At 45.1% G+C, this 11,912-nt stretch overlaps 1 protein-coding gene across 1 annotated transcript in view; it reads right to left on the minus strand.

Annotated features, from left to right (window-relative positions):
- Positions 1-9,260, minus strand: part of SLC22A18 (solute carrier family 22 member 18) — a 117,086-nt gene extending 107,826 nt beyond the window's left edge. Inside the window, exon 1 of the mRNA XM_068261233.1 lies at positions 9,088-9,260. Within this exon, the coding sequence (XP_068117334.1) occupies positions 9,088-9,183 (96 nt within the window). The 5' untranslated portion in view covers positions 9,184-9,260. The remainder of the gene's footprint in view (positions 1-9,087) is intronic.
- Positions 9,261-11,912: the final 2,652 nt, after the last annotated feature.

Below are 11,912 nucleotides of genomic sequence, written 5' to 3' on the forward strand. Positions count from 1 at the left end.
CACCGAAACATGCCCATCAGTACTACCAGTCTCAGTATAACACCCATCAGGACTGTGAACGCCAGAGAAGAAGCCATCGACACCCTCCAGACAATACCCACCACCTTCCAAGGAGCGTCCGAAAATACCAAACCTGCCACAATACCTGTTCGAAGTGTCCCTTACAACACAAAAGCCACCGTTGATCTTATCCAGGGTACCAAGCAAAATTTCTCCCGGAATCTCCCAGAACCTTTTGAAGCTCCACAGAGATCTCAAGAGGGCAGAACAATCACCAAGCTCACATGGGGAATTACCAAGAACCCCCATGGAACCAATGACAATTCCGGACTCAGAATTACGAGGACACCCATCAAGATCAAGACTTTCAGGGACCACCTCTGGGCATGCAAGCAGGCAGGCTAAATCAGAGCATGTCTCCACCGAGGAAGCATCTGAGTACGCTGGTAACCGAGGCACACTTGGGCTTTCTGGGTCACAGAGCACACTGGGGTACACCAGCACAGGAGAAACCTCAGGACATGTTGGGGAACTGCCAACCTCAGAGTCCGTCACGACAAGACCAAAACCAGTACCGGGCAGAGAAACATCATGAGTGGAGGTCACAGGCACTGGACTTTCAAAAGAAGACTCGGACTCAAATTCAGAAATTTCTGTGACTGCAATATCATCATTGACTACACAGGCGTAAAGCTCCATCAGAGCTGAAAAGGTAGCCAGCAAGGCAGCAATGCCTACTGAAGTGGGAAACACCTCAGAAGGACTTGGGGGGCAGGAGACGTCTCCTACAAGTTCTGCACCCCTTGGGAGGAACTCGGAGATCTCCAGGAGGTCAGACAGGACCTCAGGAACATCCTTTTTCAAGTTTCCTAAGAAGGATTCTGGACTATCCATGTTACAGGGCAAAGCTTGAACTTTATTTTGTGAACCGGGCAGATGTCCTAGGGAAGGTTCCACCATAAACTGAGACTGAATTTCATCATCAGGACAGGGATACACAGAAATATCTAGTGAAACTAACTCTGGCCTTCTGAGTTTCGTTTCATTGCAGGGAAATTCCTCCATAGCAGTCAAACCAGACTGCAATTCCAAAATAGCAGAGAAACAGGTAACAATGGTTGCAATACCTAGACGAGCCTCTAGGGACACTGCAGGAGATTTTAAACAAGGTAATATTGACTCATCCAGATTACTGGGTGGAGAGTCAGTACTTCAGAATCAGACTCGCAAATGTCAATGCGAGTGGACATAATGTCTTTATTCATGATACAGGGCAGGCTCAGAGACATCTTCTCTGGACAGAGCAAAGGTGCTTCAGTATCAGGTTCACAAAACCAAAGTGCTGTCTCACTCTTAGACTCGGCTAACGATGTCGAATCCGAGGAGACAGAACGCAAAATTTGCGAATCCACAATCGCTTTAGGTTGCGAAACCGAACACTCCAAAGACAGGGATTCTGAGGTCTCCAGGCTGGATTGCTGGATCTCAGAAACGCCAGCTGACAATGTACCTTTACAAACGTCACCTGAATGACGTACACGTAATTCATTCAGAATAATTTTCCACATACAAATCAGCGGACTCACAAAGTCAAATTCACACCCCTTCTTTTCTCTTAAGGCGGATGCATAACTTATACATGCTCTCAAGACAGATTCACTTCTGGCAATGTAGTACTCACAAAACGACTCTGAATCGTTCTCCAATTCATACACCAACACTTCGAGCTGTTTTTTCTGGAACGGGGGCTCCCATTCACACCTGACTAGGTCTGAGCATTCATACTGAAGCATGTTAGGGGAAGTTGTGACAACAACATGAGGAATCATATTAATTTTACTCTTGAAACTCCATCGTTTGGGAATTTTCCCCATAGCGAGATCATAGATGGAGGATCTTAAAGTAGTACTGAGAGAAGAAGATCTGTTTTTACATGACAAGGGATCCCACAAATCATTGACAAACCTGACACACTCACGCCGATCACAATCGACAGGAACATCTGAGAAACCGGCATCAGATCGCACAGATTTAACCTCTAAACAAACGGGAGAAACTCCATCAGAATTCACGCAGGTGTCCACAGTCGAGGCACACCCATTCATTTCAGGTCGCACAGTGTCCAAACTCACTTGCTTTACCCCAGAAAGACAGGAATAATCATGTGACAATGGTGTCTCTTTATTGGAAATAATTGGTTGGTGTGTGTGCAATTTGTCCAAAATAGTCTGCCACACATAAATCACCAGATCCACATCACACTCATCACATTCATCAGAATTGATCAAAAGGTACATAGAGTCGAGACAATCATTCAGGTCATCCGCGCTCTTTGCGATATAAAAATCGCAAAAGGCTTTCCAATCGAAATCAAACTCTTCCAACAAGGCCCCAATCTCCCATGAGGCAAATGGCGGTTCAAACAACCCAGTATCTAGGTAATCTCCATATGGGTTGGGGTCAGGAATGAGGACAGACTTTTTAACTGCTTTAATGTAGTGTGCGATCCTACCTATAATAGGATCCACATATGCCTTTGCCTCAGGCAATGACATCTGAAACAAATCGAAGGTTCCCTCTGCCCTGGGAATTTTGGTTGGGCTGGACATTCTGTAACGATTGTGGAATAGTCTCCGTGGTCAGCGCACCAGACGTGCGCTGAGGCGGCGGATTTCCTCCACAAGCGTATTATTGCAGGCACCCAGGCTAGGTGCTATGCACCCGCAGAGGGAAATTCCTGTCGGCAGGTGGAGCTGTGGAGTGCAGAGGAACAGCTCCTCTGCCCTACCACACACGCCAGACAGGAATTGTACGAAGGGAAGAAACGCAATCGCAAGAGAAGCGATTGAGAGTGAGCACAGAGACAGATTGTGTGTGTGTGCATAAAATTAGTCGCCAACCCGCGACTGTGCACACACCACAGCAGATAAGAAGCAGGAACGCGATCGCGAGAGGTGCGATCGCCAGACGTGACACAAGGTTACAGCACGGCGGAGCACGAGAGTAGCAAAGGCACAGCAAATAATACAATAAGGAGATACGGAAAACAACAAACGCTAGCTAACCGCGAACACCGCACTCATTCACAACAGTGCACGCGGTTATGCGCGGTCTCCACGTGATAAGCACAATAGAGACAAACACGCCTAACTAACCATTAACAGACAAACATGAAACAGAGGACACGAGCGCTTGCTTAACGGTTACCTCACCGAGCCTCCAGCAAGCGCAGCAGACAAGACAGACACACGAACACAGGGACAAGCGACAGAAGGATCCCCAGCGCTAGCGAAAAGTGGCTAGCGCGATCCCAGAAGACAGAACAGAAGGATCCCCAGCGCTAGCGAAAAGTAGCTAGCGCGATCCCAGGAGACAGAACAGAAGGATCCCCAGCGCTAGCGAAAAGTGGCTAGCGCGATCCCAGAAGACAGAACAGAAGGATCCACAGCACTAGCGCAAAGAGACTAGTGCGATCCAGAGAAGATAATAACAGAACAGAAGGGCCTACCAGTAGCAACCGCTGCTCTGGTTAGCACCCCACAGACAGACAGAACAGGCAATACAAATAATACAATCCTAACTAGACTAGGGAATCTGCCTAGCGCAGTCCCACGAATAACTCTAAACTAATCTTCAACGAGAAGTAGCATGGCTGACACTCCAGCAGTGTCCATCAGGAACAGACCATGGAAGGGAAATGTCCAGCAAAGCATTCTGGGAGCAGAATGCTTTTATAGTGCCAGTCATCAAAAGAAGGCAGGTAAGAGATTTGCATGACTAATGTATGCAAATTCCTCAGCAACACAAGCTGCAGAACTGACAGAAGGTCTCTCTTAGGGCTGGTGCACACCAAAACCCGCTAGCAGATCCGCAAAATGCTAGCAGATTTTTAAACGCTTTTTTTTATTTTTCTATGGCGTTTTGCTAGCGTTTTGCGGATTGCTGCTGCGGTTTTCAGTATAGTAGATTTCATATATTGTTACAGTAAAGCTGTTACTGAACAGCTTCTGTAACAAAAACGCCTGCAAAACCGCTCTGAAGTGCCGTTTTTCAGAGCGGTTTGCGTTTTTCCTATACTTAACATTGAGGCAGAAACGCATCCGCAATCCAAAAAATGCCTCACCCAGGCATTTTTCGTTTCTGCAAAACGCCTGCCGCTCTGGTGTGCACCACCCCATTGAGATACATTGACCAAGCAGATCCGCAGCCGCAAGCGGATCTGAAAACGCCCAAAAAGCCGCTCGGTGTGCACCAGCCCTAAATGAGACCTGCAGAATGCAGACGTGAACAGTGGTCAAAACGCTGCCTGTCTGCACAGGCAGCTGAGCAGATTCTCACAGTGACTAAGCAGAAATTGTGACCTGGGAAGGCTGGACTGTTGTAATTATCCTAACATTTGTACAGTGACAGTGTTTTTTTTTTTTTTACCACTTCAGCCTTCAGTGTTTTTTTACCTTATGCATCCGAGCAACTTTCACCTCCCATTTATTCGCCAATAACTATATCACTACTTATCACAACAAAATGATCTATATCTTTTTTTTCCCCCACCATTTAGGCTTTCTTTGTGTGGTAGATCTTGCTAAGAATGAATTTATTTTTAAATGCATTTTAATGGGAATATTAAGAAAAAATAGAAAAAAAAATCATTATTTCTCAGTTTTCGACCATTATAGTTTTAAAATAATAATACATGCTACCATAATTAAAACCCACATATTTTATTTGCCCATTTGTCCCGGTTATTTCACCATTTCAATTATCTTCCTATCACAATGTATGGCGTCAATATTTTATTTGGAAATAAAGGTGCATTTTTTCAGTTTTGCGTCCATCACTATTTACAAGCTCATAATGGTAATATACCCTCTTGACATGCATATTAACTACTTAAGGACCATAGGCTTACAACCCCCTAGTGACCAGGCTATTTTTTACAAATTAGGCCACTGCAGCTTTAAGGGCTCACTGCAGGGCCGTACAACTCAGCACACTAGTGATTTCCACCCCCTTTTCTGCCCACCAACAGAGCTTTATTTTTCTGTTTGTTTATACATGTATATTTTTTAAAATACATTTTCTTATTTATTATTAATTCCACCCCGCCAGCCAATGACAGCAATCGGCATTCATAGGCTTCAGCCTATGACCGCGGATCGTTCCTAAGCCTACCAGGGGGACAGCCGTGTCACATGTGATCGCAGCGCTGTACTGTGTAAATAGATGGCGGTGTCGACGTCTAACAGTTTCCTAGTGGCGTTCGCCAAAAGGGAGGCTGATGACGGAGCGGAGCTCTGTCATTCAAGCAGAGATGCGTGCACATCAGCGAGCGCGATCCCCTGCAATCTCCGCCCCGGGACTTCGCGCCAATTGCCGGTGAGCGGTCCTGGGGCTGCCGCTGCGTTCACACCAATTGGCGTGGAACGGTCGGCAAGAAGTTAAAAAACGTTGGACCCTGAGGTAACTATTTTTTTTTATTGTAATTTTAATATCGATATATATATATATATATATATATATATATATATAGATAGATAGATAGATAGATAGATAGATAGATAGATAGATAGATAGATAGATAGAGAGGTCCTTCTCAAAAAATTAGCATATTGTGATAAAGTTCATTATTTTCTGTAATGTACTGATAAACATTATACTTTTATATATTTTAGATTCAAATACACACAACTGAAGTAGTTCAAGCCTTTTATTGTTTTAATATTGATGATTTTGGCATACAGCTCATGAAAACCCCAAATTCTTATCTTAAAAAATTAGCATATTTTATCCGACCAATAAAAGAAAAATGTATTTAAAACAAAAAAAGTCAACCCAAATAATTATGTTCAGTTATGCACTCAATACTTGGTCAGGAATCCTTTTGCAGAAATGACTGCTTCAATGCGGCGTGGCATGGAGGCAATCAGCCTGTGGCACTGCTCAGGTGTTATGGAGGCCCAGGATGCTTCGATAGTGGCCTTAAGCTCATCCGGAGTGTTGGGTCTTGCGTCTCTCAACTTTCTCTTCCCAATATCCCACAGATTCTCTATGGGGTTCAGGTCAGGAGAGTTGGCAGGCCAATTGAGCACAGTAATACCATGGTCAGTAAACCATTTACCAGTGGTTTTGGCACTGTGAGAAGGTGCCAGGTCGTGCTGAAAAATGAAATCTTCATCTCCATAAAGCTTTTCAGCAGATGGAAGCATGAAGGGCTCCAAAATCTCCTGATAGCTAGCTGCAGTGACCCTACCCTTGATAAAACACAGTGGACCAACACCAGCAGCTGACATGGCATCCCAGACCATCACTGACTGTGGGTACTTGACACTGGACTTCAGGCATTTTGGCATTTCTCTCTCCCCAGTCTTCCTCCAGACTCTGGCACCTTGATTTCCACATGACATGCAAAAGTTGCTTTCACCCGAAAAAAGTACTTTGGACCACTGAGCAACAGTCCAGTGCTGCTTCTCTATAGCCCAGGTCAGGCGCTTCTGCCGCTGTTTCTGGTTCAAAAGTGGCTTGACCTGGGGAATGCGGCACCTGTAGCCCATTTCCTGCACACACCTGTACACGGTGGCTCTGGATGTTTCTACTCCAGACTGAGTCCACTGCTTCCGCAGGTCCCCCAAGGTCTGGAATCGGTCCTTCTCCACAATCTTCCTCAGGGTCCGGTCACCTCTTCTCGTTGTGCAGCATTTTCTGCCACACTTTTTCCTTCCCACAGACTTCCCACTGAGGTGCCTTGATACAGAACTCTGGGAACAGCCTATTCGTTCAGAAATGTCTTTCTGTGTCTTACCCTCTTGCTTGAGGGTGTCAATGATGGCCTTCTGGACAGCAGTCAGGTCAGCAGTCTTACCCATGATTGCGGTTTTGAGTAATGAACCAGGCTGGGAGTTTTTAAAAGCCTCAGGAATCTTTTGCAGGTGTTTAGAGTTAATTAGTTGATTCAGGTGATTAGGTTAATAGCTCGTTTAGAGAACCTTTTCATGATAAGCTTATTTTTTGAGATAGGAATTTTGGGTTTTCATGAGCTGTATGCCAAAATCATCAATAGTAAAACAATAAAAGGCTTGAAATATGTTTATCAGTACATTACAGAAAAGAATGAACTTTATCACAATATACTAATTTTTTGAAAAGGACCTGTGTGTGTATATATATATATATATATATATATATATATATATATATATATATATATATATACACACATATACATATACACACACCCTATATGTATATATATATATATATATATATATATATATATATAAATATATATATATATATATATATATAAATATATATATATAAATATGTATATATATAAATATATATAAATATATATATATATATATATATATATATATATATATATATATATATATATATATATATATATATATATATATATATATATATATATATATATATATATATATATATATATATATATATATATATATATATATATATAAATATATATATATATATATATATATATATATATATATATATATATAAATATATATATATATATATATAAATATATATATATATAAATATATATATATATATATATATATATATATATATATATATATATATACATATACATATACATATACATACACACACCTGTATATACTCATAAAAAAAAAACCACATGGAGATCGCTTTTCTTTATTTTTTCTTCTGCCCTGTGCGACTCTTCAGGGCCACTTTAAATTTCCGCCCCATGACATCACGCCCCTGCTCTGATTGGCCGCCGGGTCCCTGGAGGAAGAGCGGGGCTATGGGGGTACCGGCGGCCAGCTAAAGACTCGGGAGATGCTGGAGTCCCGCTGTGCAGCAGCAAACGTGCGCAGGACTCCTAAACAGCAGGGAATTCCCTAGCCTGACCTGAGCTCGGGCTTACCTTTCGCAGCTCATTTTTCCTACCCCGAGCTCAGGTCGGGCTTACCGCCAGGGAGGCTACTACCTGTCTGTACCTGGCAGTAAAGTCAATTTGTATGCATTTTTCAGTTTTTAGTGGAGTTCCTATTGCTGTTTTAGTGGAGTTCCTATTCAAGCTGTGTAATAGAAAAGAATAGTAGAATAAAACTCCAAGGGCCTGATTCACAAAGCGGTGCTAACAGTTAGCACCCTGGTGAAAAGCCCTTTATCACGCCTAAACTCTGTTTAGGCATGATAAGTTTAGGTGTGATAAGTTTAGGCATGATAAGTTTAGGTGTGATAAGTTTTTAGGCGTGATAAGTTTAAGCACCAACTGGGTTAGCACCGCAGTGCACAGCTGATCAAAAGTTTTGCGCCAGCAAAGTCTGGTGCACTTCGCATAGAGTTTAATGGCGCTGCTTTGCGTGCGGGACTTTGCATGCGATCTAAACTTATCTAAACTTATCATGCCTAAACTTATCATGCCTAAACTTATCATGCCTAAACTTATCATGCCTAAACTGAGTTTAGGCATGATAAAAATGGTTATCACGCCTAAAGGCTCTAACTGGGTTAGCACCGCTTTGTGAATCGAGCCCAAAGTATTTACTGGATTTTTTTTTATACACACACACACACAATACACAATAACATTTGTAAAGCGCTTTTCTCCCATAGGACTCAAAGCGCATAGCTGTGTCTCAGATTAATACAGGGTTTCAGGCTGGGTTGTTATAGGGATGCTTATAAATATACTTTTCATAGGTTGCTACATAATCAAATACACCTTCCCCCCTCAAAAAATACATCTTTCAAAGACTATCCTAACTTATGGAAGACAATTAAAGACTACTATTATTTATTTACTGCATCCTTCCCGCTAAAATACCGCATGTTTTATCGCACTATTTGCCGCACGTTTTACTGCATGTTCAGAAATGCAGAAAAACCTTTCAGAATTGAAAAAAAAGAGAAAAATACTGCATGAGGTATGTTACCTACAAAAAAAAATATTTAGCTCACACAGCTACCAGAATTGAGGCCAAATTGTCCCGGTGTGAGCAGAGTCTCACTTTATGAGCTGCACTGGGTCACAGAGAGGAGGGGTCAGTGATTGCAGCAGTAATATGAGATCCGTACAGAACTCACCGGGGTGACAGCGAATTGCATGAAAAGGCAGGAGATGTCCAGCGCTGCCAGCAGGTAGGTGACACGAATGACATGCTGCTTGGAATCTGATGCCATGGCTGCCTGCGCTGTCTGCAGAGTCTTCCAAATATATCAGACCTCCAAATATATATTCCCCTTTCTTCAGTTCCTGAGTCTGCAGTGCAAAGTTCACAGCTAGTCCCGCCCTCTTGTGACAATGTGACAACCCTCAGTGTGACAATGACAATGAGCTGCCTTCTGCCGACTGTTTGCACTGCACTCCCTGTGACAATCCTTCCCAGCCAGCAGTGTGTTACATTGGGTACTTACGTATTATCCCGTCTGGAAAGTTAAGCAGCTTTTTGTTAAAGTTCTGTTTGCTCCCCCAGGAAGATCTGACCATTTTTGGAAAGCTGAGAGTCCCAGCTTTCTGTTGCACCGGGTCCGGGGTCGGTATGATGCTCAGTTACCAAGTTATGGGGTTTTGAAGGAGGGGTGTCTCCCAAACTTGGCTGCAGAAAGTGCAATTACAGAAGTACGGGACAAACCCGACATGATGATAATCAGCACACCAGGTAGCAGGCGCGGAGCTAGGGGGGGTCGGGGTAGGACAAGTGCCCCGGGGCGCCTGGTCCCCGAGGGCGCCCTCAGCCTGGCTGAGCTGCGGGGTTTTTTTTTTTTGCGGCGGAGGGGAGGGGAGCAGCGCAGAGAAGAGGGAGAGCTGTGCGGACGGTGGGGAAGGGGGGCCATATCCCCCTCCTTCCCTCACCTTAGGTGCTCTCTCTCTCCCTCGCTGTCCCCTCCAATGTCCGGGTGGCTGGCCTGGCAGCGGCGGGCGTAACTCACCTCCGTCTCGCTCCAGCGCCGGGCGGAAGTTCGAGTGCGCAGCCGCTGCTCTGGTCTGGACCAGACCAGAGTAGCGGCAGATCCATCCGGCGCTGCAACGAGACGGAGGTAAGTTCCGCCCGCCGCTGCCAGCCTGAGCCACCCGGACATTGGAGGGGACAGCGAGGAAGGGAGAGCAGCTCTTCTCTGCGCTGCTCCCCTCCTGCTGGGGGAGGGGGACACCTGACCTGGCTACCTACTCTGGGCACATAGACCCCTGCCTACATATACTGGACATATATCCCTGGCTACCTACTCTGGGCACATATACCCCTGGCTACCTACTCTGGGCACATATACCCCTGCCTACATATACTGGGCATATACCCCTGGCTACCTACTCTGGGCACATATACCCCTGGCTACCTACTCTGGGCACATATACCCCTGGCTACCTACTCTGGGCACATATACCCCTGGCTACCTACTCTGGGCACATATACCCCTGCCTACATATACTGGGCATATACCCCTGGCTACCTACTCTGGGCACATATACCCCTGGCTACCTACTCTGGGCACATATACCCCTGGCTACCTACTCTGGGCACATATACCCCTGGCTACCTACTCTGGGCACATATACCCCTGCCTACATATACTGGGCATATACCCCTGGCTACCTACTCTGGGCACATATACCCCTGGCTACCTACTCTGGGCACATATACCCCTGGCTACCTACTCTTGGCACATATACCCCTGCCTACATATACTGGGCATATACCCCTGGCTACCTACTCTGGGCACATATACCCCTGGCTACCTACTCTGGGCACATATACCCCTGGCTACCTACTCTGGGCACATATACCCCTGGCTACCTACTTTGGGCACATATACCCCTGCCTACATATACTGGGCATATACCCCTGGCTACCTACTCTGGGCACATATACCCCTGGCTACCTACTCTGGGCACATATACCCCTGGCTACCTACTCTGGGCACATATACCCCTGGCTACCTACTCTGGGCACATATACCCCTGCCTACATATACTGGGCATATACCCCTGGCTACCTACTCTGGGCACATATACCCCTGGCTACCTACTCTGGGCACATATACCCCTGGCTACCTACTCTGGGCACATATACCCCTGCCTACATATACTGGGCACATATACCCCTAACTACATATACTGGGTACATATACCCCTGGCTACATATACTGGGCATTTATACCCCTGGCTACATATACTGGGCACATATACCTCTGGCTACATATACTGGGGACACATACCCCTGCCTACATATACTGGGCACATATACCCCTGGCTACCTGTTCTGTGGACATCTCTACCCCTGGCTACCTGTTCTGGGGACATCTATACTGCTGGCCACCTATTCTGGGGACACCTATAGACCTGGGGCTACCTATTTTTGGGCAAGCATTGCTGTCAGATTGAGTGTATTTTGGGGAACTGCTGCCAGGTGAGAGGTGTCTACCATATTAAGGGGACATTCTGCCTATTTATGTGAAATGCTGTCTATTTATGTGCCTCATGACTGCTGAATTTGTCTTGTTGGGGGCCTCATGGTTACTGAATTTGTCTTGTTGGGGGCCTCATGATTTGTTGGGGGCCTCAAGATCGCTGAATTTGTCTTGTTAGGGGCCTCATGATTGCTGAATTTGTCTTGTTAGGGGCCTCATGATTGCTGAATTTGTCTTGTTGGGGGCCTCAGGATTGCTAAATTTGTCTTGTTGGGGGCCTCATGATTGCTGAGTTGGTCATGTTGGGGGCCTCATGTTTGCTCATGATTGCGGAATTTGTCTTGATGGGGGTGGGGGGCTTATGATTGCTGAATTTGGCTTGGAACATGCTGGAAGGTACATACTGAGGGAGGGTGGGTGAGCGTGAGCCTGCTAACCTCCATGTACATTTGAAGGGGCGTGACCAAATGTGGAGTACCCATAACCACGCCCACATTTGGTCA

Source organism: Hyperolius riggenbachi, chromosome 11 (genome assembly GCF_040937935.1).
Source record: "Hyperolius riggenbachi isolate aHypRig1 chromosome 11, aHypRig1.pri, whole genome shotgun sequence".
In the NCBI taxonomy this organism is placed as follows: Eukaryota; Metazoa; Chordata; class Amphibia; order Anura; family Hyperoliidae; genus Hyperolius; species Hyperolius riggenbachi.